The sequence below is a fragment of the Chenopodium album genome, chromosome 10 (assembly GCF_948465745.1).
Source record: "Chenopodium album chromosome 10, dcCheAlbu1.1, whole genome shotgun sequence".
NCBI classification, from domain to species: Eukaryota; Viridiplantae; Streptophyta; class Magnoliopsida; order Caryophyllales; family Amaranthaceae; genus Chenopodium; species Chenopodium album.
In genome coordinates, this window is record NC_137843.1 from 58,326,445 (window position 1) to 58,345,163 (window position 18,719).

Genomic DNA, 18,719 nt, shown 5'->3' on the forward strand with positions numbered 1-18,719 from the left:
GCAATCAAAATTCAAACAGAAACTGTTAAAGCGCTAAAGAATAATGAGAATTCTAGAACAGTAATTCAAAATAAATAAAAAAAGCCGTTAATATAGGAAGTAACGCCGTTTAAATAAAAAAACTTCGTGAAAAATTCCGTCAAAAAGCCGAGTGGGTCCAACCCTATAAATACCCCCCACATCATCATCACCATTTCCTCTCTTTCTTCAGAGCTTTCATTAAAATCATAAATTCTTCGCTCTCAATTTTTTCTCTCTCCATTTTTTCTCTCTCTATAATTTTCTTGCAAAAAAAAAATCAATTAGGTTTTCAAAGAGAGAAAAATCAGTCTCAATTGAAAGGAAAATGATGAAGAGGAAATGCTGAGAATTGATTTTCTGGAATTGATGATCGAGTTTTTGAGTTAGTTTCATCTAGATTCTCGAAGTTTCGGCTTTGAGCTTCATCTTGTTGTCTTTTTCTTTTTGTAAGTACTTCATTCTTCTCCTTTTTGTTTTAATTGCTTTTATTTTATGCTTTTGATTTTGATTTTTTTGAATTTCTTTTTGATTTTGTTTGATTTTTTATTTGAGCTGTTGTGTGATGAACTGATAATCGGACGTGAGAACTAGCTGATGTTTACGAGATTGTGTTGAAATGAATTTTTGATTTATTTTTCTGCATTTTCGTTGTATTTGATTATTTAAATTTTATTCATTTTTTTTGATAATATTGAAGTGAAATGATAAATTAGCAGAGAAGCAAAATGATTTTGATTCAGGTAGAATTAATTTATTTATTCATTTTTTGAGAATGCTTGATTATATTTTGATTCTGGTAAACAGTACAAGTTTGATGTGCAAAGTTAAATAATTCAAGTAGAGAACAAACATGTGCTTTGATGTTTCTAGGATGTTCTAAACAAGATAAGGTTAGATTAAGGTAAAATTTGGAATAAAATGTGCTAATTATGTGTTTAAACTTAGGTAAGAATTTAGAAATTAGAAATTGAACTTTGAGGTTTTAGGATGTTGTTATGAAGAAGGTGAATTTGATGAGCAGTTCATTTGTGGCCAGATTAAGTAAGATATTGAATTGATTGAATGATATACATAGTTCGTTAGGTATTAAGACTCAGGATTAAGATGTTCGATTGGTTGTCTATGTATGCTGGAAACTGAATGAGTGTGTTTCTTGTGTGGGATGTAGGGTCGAAGGCTTTTGAATCTTTGATCGGCTAACTTTAGAGATGTCAATGGCAAGCGTTGCTCTTAGTCCAGTTCAAAAGGATTCGTTGACCATCCCAAGCTTTCTGTCGGGCCAGCATGGCTATTTGACTGATGAATCAATCTTGATATACTTGACTGTGGGTGGATCAGTGATTCCAATCCGTGTGTTGGAGTCGGATTCAGTTGCTTCTGTTAAGCTTAGAATTCAAAATCACAAAGGCTTCTTTGTGAAAAATCAGAAGCTGGTTTTTGATGGCAGAGAGCTGGCCCGAAATGATTCCAGTGTTAAGGACTATGGGGTGGCTAATGAGACTGTCCTGCACTTGGTCCTCCGTCTCTCAAATATTCAAGCTATTACTGTTACGACAGTGTGTGGGAAGGAGTTTGAGTTCCATGTTGAGAGGAGTAGAAATGTGGGATACTTGAAGCAGCAGATTGCTAAGAAGGGAGATGGACTTTTTGATCTGAAAGATCAAGAATTGATTTTTGATGGCGAGGAGCTTGAGGACCAGTGTCAAATTCAGGAGTATTGTAAGAACAATGATGCTGTTATTCACTTGCTTGTTCAAAAATCTGCCAAAGTGAGAGCTAAACCAGTTGAGAAAGACTTTGAAGTTTTGATCGTGGCTTCTGATTTAAATGAGAAAGGAGCTGATGAAGTAGTCACCGATGAGTGCAAACGGGGAACTCAACCTGTTCATCCTCTGGTTGCACTCAAAAAACAGTTTTGTAGAGATATAATTTTGGAGCATCTGATCGTGAATCCTAAGATTGAGCTTCCTTTAGTGATTAGGAAACTGATTAATTCTACATTTAGTGGGTTAGATAAAGGAAAACTACCAGTTAGGTCTTCTGAGGGCTGTGGAGGAGCATATTTCATGCTTGATCCCGCTGGTCAGGAATATATCTCCGTTTTTAAACCTATTGATGAGGAGCCCATGGCTGTGAACAACCCTAATGGATTACCTGAGTCTAAGGACGGTGAAGGACTGAAAAAGGGTACTCAAGTTGGTGCAGGGGCTGTTCGTGAAGTGGCAGCATATATTTTGGATCATCCTAGGACTGGTCCTCGTTCTCATTACCATGCAGAGGTTGGATTTGCTGGTGTTCCACCTACTGCTTTGGTGAAGTGTTTGCATAAGGGGTTTCATCATCCTAATGGATATGAGGGCTCTCCTAAAAACTTGAAGATCGGTTCTCTGCAGATGTATATGAAAAATTCCGGGAGTTGTGAGGACATGGGTCCCAGTGCCTTTCCTGTTGAAGAGGTTCACAAGATCTCAGTTCTGGATATTAGGTTGGCCAATGCAGACAGGCATGCTGGAAACATTCTGGTCTCCCGAGATCATGAAGGTCAAAATGTCCTCATTCCGATTGATCATGGGTACTGTTTGCCAAGCAAGGTAAAGTTCTTTCCAAACTTTTACCTTACATGGCTTGCCTTTTCGCTTACTAGACACATTGAAGGACATATCATCTAATACTCGAAATTAGATGTTCTTTGCTGTGTTAAGTCATTATTCCTATGTTTTATTTTATGTTCAGGTTGGATTTTTGATGTTCATTGTGAGTTGGTTATGATGCAAACCCAATGCTCTTTAAGAATTTGCAATCTATGAAGTACTCTGATCCATTGAAAGCTAAAAACATTTTATCCCACACATTTCATGTACGGCCTTATTGTTTGAATGTGGAAAAAACTTGTGTTGCCAGCTTGCTACATGCCACTTAGTCCTGATTCTGTTGGAAATTTACTAAAATATATCCATAACATAGTGAATATGACTCACTAGTGAGTTTCTTTTAGTTCACATAATTACTAGCTGCATCACTTACTATTTCTGCTCCAAACCCCTTAACTCTGGTTTAAGTCCTATAAATGCTCTGAAAATATGTATCCAGTTCAGGAATTACTAGCCTAATCGGGTGATAGTTCTGGAACTTGGTAATTTTCCTCTCTTGAACAATTCTAGGCTTCTAGTGTTGTTACTGGACAAAACTCCAGCTCTTCTAACTTTGTGTTTTCATTCACTACGCAGTTTGAGGACTGTACTTTCGACTGGCTTTATTGGCCTCAAGCACGTCAGCCATACTCTCCTAATACCATCAAGTACATAGAATCCCTTGATGCTGAAGAAGATATTAGACTGCTGAAACTTCATGGATGGAACATGCCACCTGAGTGTGCTCGTATATTACGAGTTTCCACCATGCTCTTAAAGAAAGGTGTTGCTAGAGGGCTGACTCCCTTTGTCATTGGGAGCATCATGTGTCGTGAAATCTTGAAGAAGGAATCCATGATTGAGCTGATCCTTAAAGAAGCAGAGGAAGTGTTGTTACCAGAATCAAGTGAAATTGCATTTCTCGAGACAATCTCCTCAATCATGGATCGCTGGCTTGATGAGCTCTCTCCATGAATCCTGTGACAGTAGATGTGTGAGTATGTGACTGTAGTTTTTTAGATAACCTTGGATGTGTAATAGTGTGACAGTTGAAAATACCACTTGGCTCTCTATCCTGTATTTTGATGGCTGCAGAGTCTATGTAACTGTTTGTGTAGGATTGCTGGAACTTGCAAATCTACTGTCTGGTTGTTCCGCTTGTTTGTACTGTTATGATCTCAATTTCTTGAAGAATTCCGTCCTATTTATGGATTGATATTCTTCAAGTTTGAGGACGGTGTGAAATGTTGTGAAACGCAAATATCAGTAAAATCAATAAGATTGTGGAGACTGTAATCCCCTCTGTTAATTTTGCTGCTTTTGCTTCTTTCCGAGTTATCTGAATTCCGTTCTCTTGGTCTTTGTTGTCTGCAAGCCAGGGCTCGCTTACAGTTTAACTCAGGTTCTGTTTCGCACTGTTATAAATCTAACTTCATATTCTAATTATATCAAGTGAGAAGATACCACCGTATAAATCAAATGATAAAAAGGTTTTAACACGAGTACACGGCAATCAGAAAATTCATACATCAGACTATCAGAGTAAGTTTCTGAAATTAAATGAAATTTTAGATTTTATTTGTAAACTAACAAGATCTATGTAGTAGTAGCACGCATTTGTTGAATTAATAGCCTTGCTTCGGAAACAACTCACTCTACAAAATAACATGAACAATCAATGAGAATATATATATACACTGTATATTTTAACTGTTGAATTTATAAAAGAATATATGAATACTGATATAATGAAGATTATAAATATGAAAGATTTACCATAGTCTTGAAGGTTAGGATGAGTGGGTTGAAGGCGGTAGGGACAATACTGATGAGGCGATGAAGATGAAGTAGCAAGCTGAAGGACAGTGCTGCTACTTGGCTGGTCTTCTCCTCCATAGATAAATGGTATCGGCCCCATTAGTTGCTGCTGCTGCTGCTCATGAAGTTGCCCACCTCCCATCAACTATAGATATATAAAATGATAATTAATGATCCTCCATGAAAATTAATTTCTATACTTAAGATAAACGCGATCTAGTATAGGTTTTACTGTGATTTACTTACCCAATGATACATGTTTCCATTGTCAGTCTGCAATAGTTGTTCCTGCAGTGCAATAGATTAAACACAGAATGTGTATGACATAAAAAAATCAGTACTAAGAATTTATTTCTAGCAGAAATAAGTGAAAAATTCAGTACAAACATAATTATTTATTAGTTTGGATAACCTTTCTGCGAAGATTTTCCATTTGCTGTTGCATGAGCTGGTTCTGGAAGACCAGAAATTAAACAGTATTATTTCTGATAAATTTTTCATAATAATAAAAGCATTTTCCTTTTTAAAACAAAATTTTCAAAAAAATTATTTAACAGCAGTGAATTTTCTTAAGGTTCATCCAAAACTTCAAATAATAATCAACTCAAACTAAAATGACAGATTAATTAATTACCTTTCTTACTCGAATTATGTTCAAGGAGGATTCAAGCTGGAGTTCATGTTTTTGCAACACCTCAAGGGGGAGAGGACCCAAATCCTCAACCAAGTAGTTCCTTATGTTTTGCTCAGCATTGTGAATCGCTTCCCTTAGCGCCTGCAGCTCCGAATACAGCTCTTCCTGCACAAGGTATGTAATTGCCAACATTTATTCTTCATTATTAGACTTATTAGCTATGCAATTCATGATCAATTTTGATAAAAAAAGAAAAGATATTAATTATCGAGCTTGTAATTTAAATTAATTACCCGGTTATCATGTACTGAAAGCTGAATGCCTTGAACATTCAGATACCTCTGTATAGTTTGCTCTAGACTGTTGTCATTCACACACATACGCAACACCTTTATTAGCTCACACAGTCAATATTAAGAACACCTTCTTAGCTAGCTCACACAAATTAAAAAACACTCGGACCGTGACACTAATGCCATGTAGTCCATATCAAGTTTACAAATATACACAACTGAATGAACTGATTTATAACCATTTCATGAGTTTCATGAACATTAATGCAACTTTGTTATTAATATAAATACACATGCATTTTTCTATGAATTAAAAGTAGCTGACAAACTGAATTTTGTGAAATGCATACATGCTTTTGAACTTGACATGCCTTGCAAAACATAACAAATTAAAATTCCTTAGCAGAAGGACTATCTATCTCTTTATCTGTCATCCTTGTAACATGACTAAATTCTAGGAACTCGTTGTAGGATGTACCAATCGAGTTACTGAGAGCTGATAATGGATATACAATGAGGTCAAGAAGACATTTAGGAAAATGAGTCATTTACAAATTGATTGAATTTATGTAAGTTCCACGTACTATAAAATCAAACTCATAGCAATAAAATCAACATCAACAAATTGAATTTAGGAAAATGAGTAATTTACAAATTAGAATAATTTGATTAATAAGGAGTATATGCATGTTAGACAAAGTACAAATTGCATCTAGCTAAAAAATTAAATTCATTAAAAAACGAAATTTGTTTCTTGGGGCATTTTCGTGAATAAATCAACAACTTTTTCATTATTGTGGGCTCCACAATTGAATAAAGTTGGTTTATTTACGAAAATGTCATGTGAGAAACAAATTTTGGCTAGGACATCCCAAAAACAAAAAAAATAAATAAATAAATAAAATTGGTCAAAGATAGAGGTCAATAGATCTGCAGTTAAATTAAAACAAAAGTGTGGAAAGTAATCATTTCAAAACATCAGAAAATTGATGAGAGGAAAACCCTAGCTAGCTACACATTGATAATCAGATGCACTAGAAAAACATCTCACTTTTTATCATAAAAATGAATTTAAATTTCCACTAGTTAATCAAGAATCCACATTTTTAATTAACCTGTTGGAAGATTCTGGAAAAGTATGAAGTTTTCCAGTTCCAGAAAAGATGATGAGGCCAATTTGAGCATCACAAAGAATGGCAAGTTCTTTGGTCTTCTTCATCAGCCCTTGTCGCCGCTTCGAATAAGTCACTTGCCTATTAGTCCTGTTCTCTATTCTCTTCATCTCTATCTTTCCCCTTCCCATGATAATGATGAATTGGTCTTCTTTAAAACAAAGGGACACATACAAGTTAGAAACATGATCATATTGTATATATGTTAATAATTCAACAAAATTAACTTATCTTCTTTATAATATGATGGGTTTAATATATAATGAAGAAAGTTTATGAGATGTTAAGTAAAAATATGTCAAAAATAACCACAAAAAATAACTCACAAATTCCAAGGTTTAAGGCAAAATCCATGTTAAGTAAATATGTCAAAAATAACCAAAAAATTTCCAAGCAGACTGATGCAAAACAACCACATTTAATAGCACTATATAGTATACATGATCATATGTAATAAAGAATAGAAACAAATGTGTTGCTAATTAGGTCGCGTCTTGTACTAATGGTGTAGGGTATCATATATGAACATTACAATAATTAAAAAGCCATTTGAAGAGATGATCAAGGTAGCAGAAAAGTTTTAAAAGCTTACTCTTTTTTGTTTTCTGAATTTACACAAATCAACCCTAATTTGGAATTTTAATTTCTAATTTTTGATTTCTCTACCTTACTTCTTTAACTCACTTCTACTCCTCAAGAAACCATAAAAAAGGGGAAATAAAGTTTTTGTAAGAATAAATGTTTTCTGCTTGTGGATATGTATGTTTTAAGAGGGGGGTTGAAGCTCTTATGTAATAAGAAAAAAAAGGGGAGGGGGGGTTATTTTTTTTAAAAAAGGGTAATTTAACAATAATTTAATAGTGTTATATATAGTTCATGTTGTCTATTTAAAGTTATTCACCTATTAAGTTTCTGTGTTATAGTCTTTCTATTATAGGAAAAAGTAGGGTTGAGTTCAATAAACCTAAGTTAAATTACCTAACCTCTTTCTTTACACCTTTGGTTTGTTTTCACATTATGTGAGAATCAACATCCATCCAACCGACCCTCTCTTCCTTGACTAATTATGTTTAATTTGTTTGATGAAGACATAAAAGTGGAATCATAATCAGACGAGATTGTTTATATATGTTAATTATTCTCCATATAAATAACGCGTTTTTCTGGGTTTAGATTTTAGAACTTTATGCTCCATGTAACTAATAGTCTTGTGTGTCATGGCCTATATTGTAACGTGGCCTACGAATTACACTATCTCTATTTATGCAACGAGTCACACTTAGAAGAACCAAAGTACCTTGTATAGTGTTTCATCAACCTTCAAAAATTGTAAAATTTGAAAAAAAAAATAATAGGGCATAGTTTTTGGTACAAATTTATAGTACAATCAATTTTAATTCACAAATATAATTTGATTTTATTTGTTTATGCTCTAAAATCATACTCCATAGCTACATATAGCTAGCTAGTTACAAGTAATTTCTAGGTAACAACAATTAGCATATAGAAATGACATGCAAGTAAGAGAATTAAAACCAATTAAAACATGAGGGAGACTTGGTATACATTCTAATTATGATTATATATTAATCTTCAAATAACATTCTACTTGGTTTATGTTTATCCATGATCTTTGTCACATTTTGCCATTAAAAACAATTAACTTTTGACTGCTTTGCCACAAAGGTTAGCAAGCCTAAATAAATTACTAATTTAGAAGTCATTTATCACTATAATGATGGACAACAAAAGGCTAAGACGGAAATTATTTTTCACATTACCCCTATCCTGCCTTCATTATTATAGAAATAACATGATTTTATATATTTACTATATTTTCTAATGGTTGCTTATGTCTCCTTTCTCTCCCAGATAATTAATTTTAATTTAAAAAAAAAAAACTATTTTTTCCATATTTTAAATTTTAATTTCACTTATGTTATAAAATAAAATATATTTCACTTATGTTATAAAATAAAATATTTCAAATGATCAATGACAATTTTTTTTTCCAGACATCATAAAATAGTGTATATGACTGTACAGTGAGATAGTTGAGGCAATTAAATTACATTTTTACTATGTCAAAGCAAACATAATTGAACAGATTAGTTTTACCGTTGGCCATTTCTTTTGAATGCTATATAAGTATGTAATTTGATAATGTATGCGTAATAAATTTATGATCAGGTAGTCAATTTTAATTATTAGCTAGGTCCATTGTTGAAATTTGTTACAAATGAAAACCCTAATTAATATTTGGCATGTTAAAGAGAGCCAAAAATAGGAAACGTATTAGACAAATGGTCCCCTTGTGGGCTTACATATCCTTCTCAGCATCAATATTCAATTTCACACCTACTAGGCTACTACTATATACTAATTGCTTGCTTCACTATCCAAAAACTACTCACAAACTCACCCTTTATCCAATTTCTTCTCTATCTCTATCTTAGCATTGAGTTGGGAATGTGGCCACATACGTTATATGCACATACTTAAGTGCCACTTTTTCAATTTTTACATTTTTAAGTAATGTGTTCTCGGTCATTCCGTTTATAAATGTTGTTCATATCTGATTGACAGCTTCTATCTTACAAAATAATTAACATACAGGAACAACATTAAAATTAAATAGCTGATAAGAGAATGAACCATTGATTATCAAACCAATAACATATGTTTCAAATTTACACATAAAAGGGCAACTGATTATCGAACCACAGAAGAGAAATTATGACTACTTCGTAGGTATATCCTTGAGAGGGAGGAAAATTAGGTTTACATAATATAATAGCTAGCTAGCTGGTCATTATCCTCATAAACATGAAAAAGCTAGTGGTAACATACTAAAATGCATGGTAAATAATGATTGGAAAATTCAGAAGAGTTAGTGGAGGATAAAGAGGTGAAAAACATGGGACTTTCCTAATTTGGAAATTACAAAAATAAAGGGTGGTTCTTCCAACTAGGGGAAGCTGGCATACATAATTAGATATAATTGCATTCTATTTTAGTACGTTTGTTTATCTCTTCTGTCCCTCCGGAACAGTTGTTCAGTTTTCACATGCACCCTTCTTTTTTAGGGTTACACCTTTCAAACCCTTTTATGGCATGTATGTTCATACTACCTTCGTTTCTTATTATGTGCAATAAAAGGGTATTATTTATGAGATATAAAATAATCTTTTGTTACACATAAAAAAATAAAAATAAAATAAAAAAAACGGACGGAGGTAGTATATTCATAGTATGACTAATAGGCCAATTTTTTTTACACATGCAAGTTGTTATATACTTCCTCTGTTTTTTTTTAGTTGACACCGTTTGACTTTTACACTATTCACACAACATGCTTTGACTCGCTTTTGTGGTTTATAGATACGATAAAACATATTCATATGAGATCTTGTTTGAATCGTTTCAATGTATATTTTATTAATATCTACTTTTTATAATTTTACAATGTTGATAATTAGAGATATTTATCGTTAAAAACATGCGTTGATAAGCATGATAATAGAAAGGTGTCTAACTCAAAAAAAACAGAGGAAGTATATTTAAGTGTATGCAAGATATGTATTCCTAATCTCCATTTCATTTTTCATCAATTCCGAGTTGTTTATATCATAGTTAATCACTATATTATGCATCAGCAACAATAACATCAAATCCTTGAATATTAGCTTAGTGATGATGGGATCAGTTACATAAAACCATTAAATATATCTATCATCATGCAGTTCTTTTAAACTTAAATGATCAAATAATACAATTAGTTCCTGCATGACACGATGATTGGGTCAGTTGTATAAACTAGTAATAAGTTCCTACTTCCTAGTATCAGGTCATGAGACTCATCATGACATGCCCTAGCTTAAGACTCAATGTTAGTTCGTCTTGAAAGCGAGTTGTCGCGTCAAGGTGTACCTAGTCGGCTCGTACCATGCCCGATTGGGCTGAAATTGTCTTGGTTGTGCAATGCTTGTGCCACGCACTTGCATGTGTGGTTCAGGCCAGCTTGTCCAAAAGCTAATAACATACCAACAAAGTAAAACATAATATCCTAAACTAAAAAAATTTCACCCTAATCTAACTATAGTTTGTGGAATTCATGTTGATTCTTCTTTTCCAATAATGGCTACAAAATATTAAAACAATAGGAGCTTATTATTGATTACAATTGGCTAAAGAATCATATTTATACTAATTACAATGAGAGGCTAGGGATAAATAAATGATATAAAACCACTCCAAATGTAACATTTCTTGTTTGGAGTTAATTAAAGGCCTATCATATATATATGCATTTTTATCTATACGCATATAGATTAGCACACTATATAACACATTTTTTTTTCCACACAATTACACACAAAAATTCTAACATGCTTATACTTTTGTAGTCGATCGATTGTAGCCGACAACTATGGTTTGCACAATTACATATTGTTAAACTAATTCCATTATTAAGCTGATAATCCTGATTGATATGAAACACCTGTTGAAGTTATCCAATCTTGGCCAAATATAAATTGAGACACTGTAAATTTTTCTGCCTCTCCTCTAGCCATATTCACATGCAAACCGGGCCATTTGACCCGTTGTGACGTGTCGGCCCGTGGCCCGACATTGCCATACTCACCATAGTATAACTTGTCTAATGGAGATGTTGCATTCCACTCTAACCATCCTCTAGGATCAATATGATCACCCAAGTAAGATTCCATGTACACAACTCTAGCAAATATTTTCCATGGACGGCCCAAATATGTTGGGTAGCTAGACTTGGCTGCCTCGAGGTCCGTGGTTGCTCGGGCTTGGCAAGCTTGGATCGACATGCCCGTATTCTGATTTGGGTCCTTACGGTTTTGGGCTGTAATTGTGACCTTTTGTTGGGGCATGGGCTTACGAGCCCACATGGTGCAATTTTGGAACACAACAGCCGCGTTACCAAAAATAAAATCTACGGTCCCATATATGTCACACTCTCTATAGAATTGTCGTTGTGAGTGTACGTACAGTGTGTCTTGGTATCCTTTTATCTCACAACGGTAGACCACAGCATGGTCTGCACCTACACGAAGGGCTACGGCTTGGTGGTTACCAGGGCCAGCCTCGTTTACAAATGTTATATCCCGAACTACAAAGCCAGTGCCCGTTGCAGCTACAAAAGAAAATTCACAATAAGAGAACATTAATTGACTATTGTGTGTGAAAGAGGTAAAGTGTTAAAACCAACATAATTCATCTATATTATTATTGTAAATGTCGTGTGACTGTATAAGTAACTATTATTGATATTATTCTTACTTGTAAAATATAAAAATAAAATTACTCCATACTATTTTTTATTTATTTATTTTGAAAAATTTACTCCGTACTATGGAGTGGTGAAGGTTGGAGAGATGTCATTTTTAGCTTTTGAAGTGAGTGGACCTAAAAGAAATTGGAGGAATTTTTGTCCTTTTGTATTGTTGGATAAATTTTAGTGGGTTGCTTTCTAAAAAAAAAAAAAAAAATTAAAAAAATAGTGGGTTAACAAGGCCCACAAGATTAAAAGATTAAAGTGCATAAGACATAAATCGAATTTTGAGGCCCAATAAGGCATGACCCGGTCTTTTTCTTTTGGGGTACTGCACTTTGTTGGTCTTAGTGTAAAGGCTGAAATTGAATTGTTCAAATATTGTTTGTTAGTTACACGATTATAATGTGAACCAGTTCATTTTTCCAAACAAATATATTTATCTTTGTTTCTCAATAATAAAAATTATGAAAATTTTTATAGTTGCAATATTTTTATATGGTTAAACAAGAGTGACTAACAAGATTTCATATGACTAAATTTTACTTAACGTATAAATCATATTATATGATTAAACAAAAGTGATAAATAGTGCAAAATTCCACTTGTTGCAATATCATTAAAACGTATGAAGTAAGATCTTAGTATAATATTATTTTTCCTTAAAAACAAACCACCATATATGGTTAAATTGAAAATTCATGACAAAAGCACGTGCAGATCGGTGTAATTAATTTATTCTTATTATTTTCTTTTTTTAACTGCTTATTATTTTTATATGATGCAAAGGAGAGATATACCCAAAAGAAAAACAATTACACCACCAAGCATGGCCAAGCCATGCATATCATATCTTCCCAAAGAAGGTTCTATATTTCGATCATATAGTAAACTAGAAAAGTAACTTACCAAATGCAGCCGTGTGAAAAGTGGTAATCTGATCACGACCCACACTCCTTTGGCCAGAAATCACAGTCCGACCCTTGCCTTCACCTAAAAACCACAAGTTTGTTTTCTTTCTTCCCACTTTCAGGTTTTCCTCTGCATATCTAAAACAATATACACTTGATTTAATCTATGTAGGACATACTTATATTTCATACCTAAATGTCCTATACCTTTTTTTTTTAATTGAAGGTGTATTTATGCGTTTTAATACTCACTCAAATTTAGACCTAAGTTGATTAATAACCAAAAGTACATGTATTTGTTTTCTTTGAATGTTAACTTGTATTTAATCGAAGTGTTCTTAAAATTACAAACCACTTTAAACGACAAACATGATTAATATGATTAAAAAAATATATATATATATATATATATATATATATTATAGAATGGAGATATATTTTCATAAAGTTGTAAATTAAACATAATGTTATGCTTTCTATAACTAGATATGCCATATATTGGCCAATACATACCACATTCTACTTTGACAGTGTCAACTTCCATAGGTTGAAAACATAAACCTTGAGTCGTATCTCATGAATTAAATCATTAGTCATTTTTCTTGTTAAATCAAGCCTATAACATCATAATTAGTACAAGTAGATACTTTGTATGAAACAAAAGCTGGCACTTGTAGAAAGTAAGAAACAGTATTTTAGCAAAACTACCGACACTAACTCAAAGCATTTGTCATTTTCCTAATTTTTTTTTCTTTTTCATTATTATTATTATTATTATTATTATTATTATTATCAAAAACAAAAGTCATACAACCTACAATAAATTAGTGGGAAGCCGAGATACAATCTGGGCCCCCACTCCTCTAGCTATAGCTATTATTATTATTATTATTATTATTATTATTATTATAGCCATATTCCTAATTTATTTATTATTCCATCCATTTATTTATTTATTATTTTTGACAACATTCATCCATTTTTGTAAAGCAAATTTCTTATTCTTGCAAAAACTAACAAGGTATTGATCTAGTGTTTAGGCTGAAAACATATATAGATTATATACAATAAATCACGGGTTCAAATCCCTCACTCCCATATAGTATAAATTATAAAGCTCTTATGACTAATTATTTGCATTTAATTTTTTTTTTAAAAAAATTAATTTATAAATATGTTGATTGGAACAATTTATTTGAAATATACATTCAAAGGGTATATATACTCATAAAACTATCATTTTTGGAGTGTGACTTTTTTCCTTCTATCATGTGAAGGTTGATGTTTAAATTTGTAAGGACATTTCTCAATCACATTTATAAATTTATTGATGAAGAAGTTTATTTGTGCAACTAATTGGTGGATAACAATCACTTAAGATCTTGTTTCTAAATCTTGTCTACAGAACATCAATACAATCATTTACTAATTATATTATTGTTTCTTAATATTACCAATACAATAATCATTTTGTGATTAAATATAGCTATCTTGTTTCATAATCTCTAAATTAATTACTGAAATAACTAGAGAATTAACAGATAAGACATATTATATTATTGATCTTTATTAGTGGAAATACTTAACTCTAACATAAATAGCCAGCTTACAATAATAACAATACGCACTATTAATTCTTTTCAATTGACGCTCATATAGAATTTAAATGTGCGCAACCTTATCAAGCAGTAATATTATACGAAGTATAAGGAGTATATAAAGATATTTATTATGTCCAATATAGAACAAGAAAACTTACGTTCCAGCTTTGACAAGGATAATAATGTGACGTGCACTATTTTCGGGTGCTTTTTCGATAGCCTCGGTAATAGTCTTTACGGTTCCCGACCCATCTTGAGCCACAACTATATCTGCTTGTACACTTTGGGTCGGGGTACCCAAAAGCTCTCGTTCGGACCTTGTCATCCACTTAGGAAATTCGGAATTATTATCTAAGTAGGTTTTGGGTTCGAATCCTAACAACCTCCGATTTTGTATAGGAGTGTGTGAAAAGTCATCCATATTATGACTGGCCGCATATATAGCTAGAGTATTGCTGACTAGCTCGGATAAATCTTGAAGCCTTTGGACCATTTTATTCTTGATGGTCCCACCCACGTTGTTAAATCCTTCCGTACACGTGTCGTGATTTGTCATGGCCCCACTTAACCATGTCACCACATCTTGCTGGGACCCGCCCTAAAATTGAATAATGCTTAGTGAATTACTATTTGCCAAAAAAAAAAAAAAAAAAAAAAGCGCCCTAGTTGGACCAAATAATGTTCGTTGGTATTATATTGTGGTTAAATGGTGATGGTGTTACATTGGTATTAAAATACTTCATTAGCATTGTATCAATAGTTTTATTAGTATCAATTGAATTCTTTGATGGTATTATGAATGATACCATCTATCACAATGTAATATCAATAGGCATTACTAGAGTTACTCCCTATGTCCCATAATATATGACATACTCAACATTATACACATATCGATGCACTTGTTTAACTTTAATTTTATGCAATTAAATATTAAAAAAAATTATTTATAAAAATTATATTATGAAAGTTTATATTAATTAATTAATACCTATCTAACAATATTTTTTATGATAAAATATGTTTTTATTATGTTAGTAAAAAATTATGATTGAAGCTAATACATAAATAGTGAAAAAAAGTCCAACGTCTCATGTATTTTGAGACAGAGGGAATATTAATGACTCAAACTATTAGAAGTATGGAATTAAGAATGCTCCTGCATTGTCAAAGGGAAATTAAAAATTTAATTGTAACTAAAAAAAAACAAAGGAAGTACAACTATATACAAGTAGAATGCAGCTTTTTGTTGATTATCATAGCAACATGAGATTGAAAACATTGAGAAAAGCATCTTGTAATTAACAAAGAGTTTTAACTTAGTCTTTATTAAAATTATAGCAACAAGTGATTTAAATGTTCCTCACAATATCTATTATCACAAAAATTAATCAATTCAAGTAGTAGACAATGTGTTAAAAATTTACAAGGATGGCACTCCCTCAAATTATTATTCTTTAATTTATTATCTTTTTCATGTTTATTTTAAATTTACTCATCAATAGAAATGGGATCCACCACTTTTATAGTTTTATTCACACTCATATTTTTAAATTGTCACTTTTACATTGTTTTTTTCTCCCTTAAATTATAGTGCATTTCTTGGTTTCATGAAAAGAGAGGTGTGTGTAAATCAAAATGAACAAAGGAAGTACTTTTTGTGTAATTATTGTTACTTATCATTCATATTTAGATCATATTTAGGGCATGTTCTCTTCAATTTAATTTCAGTTCAGTTCACTTAAGTTTTTAATTTTCTTCTTTTATAAAATATTCAGTTCAGTTTAGTTCAATTCAGCTCCAATCAATTCAGTTCAGTTCATTTCAATTGTGTTCAGCTCATTTCAGTAAATTAGAACAAGCTATTAATCAATTCAACAAAGCATTATTTTTTGTATCTTATCATAAGACTGTCATATAACAAAGTATTAGTTTTTGTATTCCAACAATTCAAAAGTGCAATAACTTTGGAATTATTTGTCTATATATTGTATTTGACTTGGTCAGTTTTTATAAGAAGCTAAGGTATATAATAAAGAGATAGTGAAAACAAGTGAGATAATTCCAAACGAATTATGGCATCATATCATTTTTATCTCCATCAACTAACTGTAGCTGCTACTCATAACCTCCACTAAATTTCTTCTTTTCACCAATGTTAGACAAAAAAGAGAATCCTTTTTAATGAATTACTCCGTAATCTTTTAATTAACAAATTATTGAATGACATTTTCGCTTTTAAATATACTGTTTACAGAGTATCAATTTATTTTGTTTGTAATAATTTTAAGTAGATTATCAAAACGTGTACTTCTATTACAACTTACACGAGTACTAGTTATACCATTACATTATAATTTTAAGTTTTAACATATAATATTTCGTATCTATTTTGAAAGTATGATGAATTTTGACATGCAAATTAAATAATATTACACGTAGAATAAGAATTATGATCAATGTTTTTTCACCGTTACACGTGTATTTCAACAACATTAATATGTAGTAGTGATAAATTTAGTAATAATCTTGATTCATGAACATTGGACCCCATCATTAATGTGAATAATATAATGTCGTTAGTAATACTGTTTGTTAGTAATATAATCTTATTACGGAGTACTATAATTAGTAACACTGTACTAAAACTCACCTGAACTTTATCACCATTACTATCACTACCACTCTCCACTTCCACCGACGACGACGTCGTTTGAGAGACATAGACCAACGACCGTCCGAGGAGGTCAACGGAATCATCCAACAGCTCTAAACAATCCTCGTACGCCGACCTCGTCAACGTGTCCATCTCCCAGTTCCTTATCTCCGTTGACTCCCCTAATGCCACCCCAAATTTTTGTAAAGTCATGTTTACGGAAATGTGGGCCACCTGGAGCGGGTCCTTAGCGAACAACGCTCCAGGGAACTTTGCCAGTGTTGACTGGCAAAGTTCTGGGAACCGGGTCATCTCACAAGCTTTCCGGATTACCCTAGTGGTACCGGGGCTTGGGGATGACCCTGCAGGGGCCCTCCTCATGGACTTCATCGCCACTGGGATTCCACAAGCAGTGGCGATGATGAGGAAGGCCCCTGCAAGTAAGAGTAGGATTTTACATGTTCGAGTTTTGGATGGGGGTTTTGGGGTAGTGGAGGTGGTGGGTTCGAGTTCGGTTATTCGGGCGGATGGGGTGGGGATTAGACGGCCGTAGTTTTGGCTCATTTTGAGGTGGTGTAGGATAATGAGTTTTGAGTTTAAAGAGAGATAAAAGGGGGGGGAGGGGGTAATAAATAGGGGGGTTTGGGAGGTGGGTGCAAAGTCTTGTCTAAGGGAGAGTGTTAACTAACTAGCTGTTTTCTACTAGGATTACAAATGGAAAGTTTGAGGATGGCTTTTTAGCGGTGTTTATTAGGTGTACTTGAAATTATGTATTCTCATCAGATCAACTATTGGAATATAATTTTGGAATGAAGATTTATGATTGTCTTTTTAGTTTTTAGTAGTTGATTTGGCTTTGTATGAGGACATGAGGTAGATACGTGCAAATGTGCAATGAAATGTGTACTTTAGATTTCTGTTTTAAAAACGCAAACGTATAAATTACTGTATAAATATTACTTTCTCTGTCTCAATTCATAGTTCATATTTATATTTTTTCACGATATTTAAAAATGATAGAAGAAAGTAGATAGTAAAAAGAACAATTATAGATAAAAATTAAAGAGAGAAAGTGAAAAAATATATCAGGCATATAAAGGTATAATGAATAAAGTTGAAAAATATAAAATTATTGTAATGGTCTTTATATACTATCCAAAAATAACAATAGGAACAATATTTTAAATGTAAAAAAAAAAAAAAAAAAAAAAAAAAAACTATATTGTAAGATGAAAGGAGTATATTCAAGAGCTAAGTAATGAACCACGTATATTTTAAGGACATTTAAAAGGGTGTGTTGCACTGTTGCTACATTATTGAATTTTATATTAATGGAAACCGAACTGAGATATACGTACTCGTACTCGTACTCGTACTCATACAAGTAATAGAAGTATACATTATTAAATTTTGGAAAGACAGATGATGAAATCATGACAAAGGCCGGAATATGTAGTCATGGAGGGTTTCCTTACTTTCCTAGTTAGTTAGGTAAGATTAGTAAATTAGTATCACACTATCACCTCATTCTAATGCAACAATTACGTAAAAACTATTTTATTTTATATGTTCCCCACTTTCGCCAAAAACAGGGTGTTCGTGTTGCTTACATAAGTGTTATTTTATTTTTTATTTTTTATTTTTTACATAATCACTAATTAAGATTCAAGAAGATAAA

The 18,719-nt window shown here is 32.3% G+C and overlaps 3 protein-coding genes across 3 annotated transcripts; 1 reads left to right on the forward strand and 2 right to left on the reverse strand.

Annotated features, from left to right (window-relative positions):
• Nucleotides 1-245: 245 nt before the first annotated feature.
• LOC145562702 (phosphatidylinositol 4-kinase gamma 3-like) lies at nucleotides 246-3,960 on the forward strand. Its single transcript, XM_081623069.1, has 3 exons — nucleotides 246-467; nucleotides 1,190-2,612; nucleotides 3,249-3,960. Exons 2-3 carry the CDS (start codon nucleotides 1,230-1,232, stop codon nucleotides 3,624-3,626), a joined length of 1,761 nt encoding a protein of 586 aa, XP_081479195.1. The 5' UTR covers nucleotides 246-467; nucleotides 1,190-1,229; the 3' UTR covers nucleotides 3,627-3,960.
• LOC145565557 (MADS-box protein FBP24-like) lies at nucleotides 3,874-6,699 on the reverse strand. The gene is made up of 7 exons (XM_081625521.1): nucleotides 6,512-6,699; nucleotides 5,397-5,463; nucleotides 5,104-5,268; nucleotides 4,882-4,923; nucleotides 4,716-4,757; nucleotides 4,428-4,614; nucleotides 3,874-4,019 (listed from the first exon to the last, which is right to left on the reverse strand). Exons 1-7 carry the CDS (start codon nucleotides 6,697-6,699, stop codon nucleotides 3,874-3,876), a joined length of 837 nt encoding a protein of 278 aa, XP_081481647.1.
• Nucleotides 6,700-10,847: 4,148 nt separating this feature from the next.
• LOC145564320 (putative pectinesterase/pectinesterase inhibitor 61) lies at nucleotides 10,848-17,629 on the reverse strand. Its single transcript, XM_081624635.1, has 4 exons — nucleotides 17,039-17,629; nucleotides 14,544-14,983; nucleotides 12,783-12,922; nucleotides 10,848-11,735 (listed from the first exon to the last, which is right to left on the reverse strand). Exons 1-4 carry the CDS (start codon nucleotides 17,603-17,605, stop codon nucleotides 11,038-11,040), a joined length of 1,845 nt encoding a protein of 614 aa, XP_081480761.1. The 5' UTR covers nucleotides 17,606-17,629; the 3' UTR covers nucleotides 10,848-11,037.
• Between the last annotated feature and the right edge of the window lie 1,090 nt (nucleotides 17,630-18,719).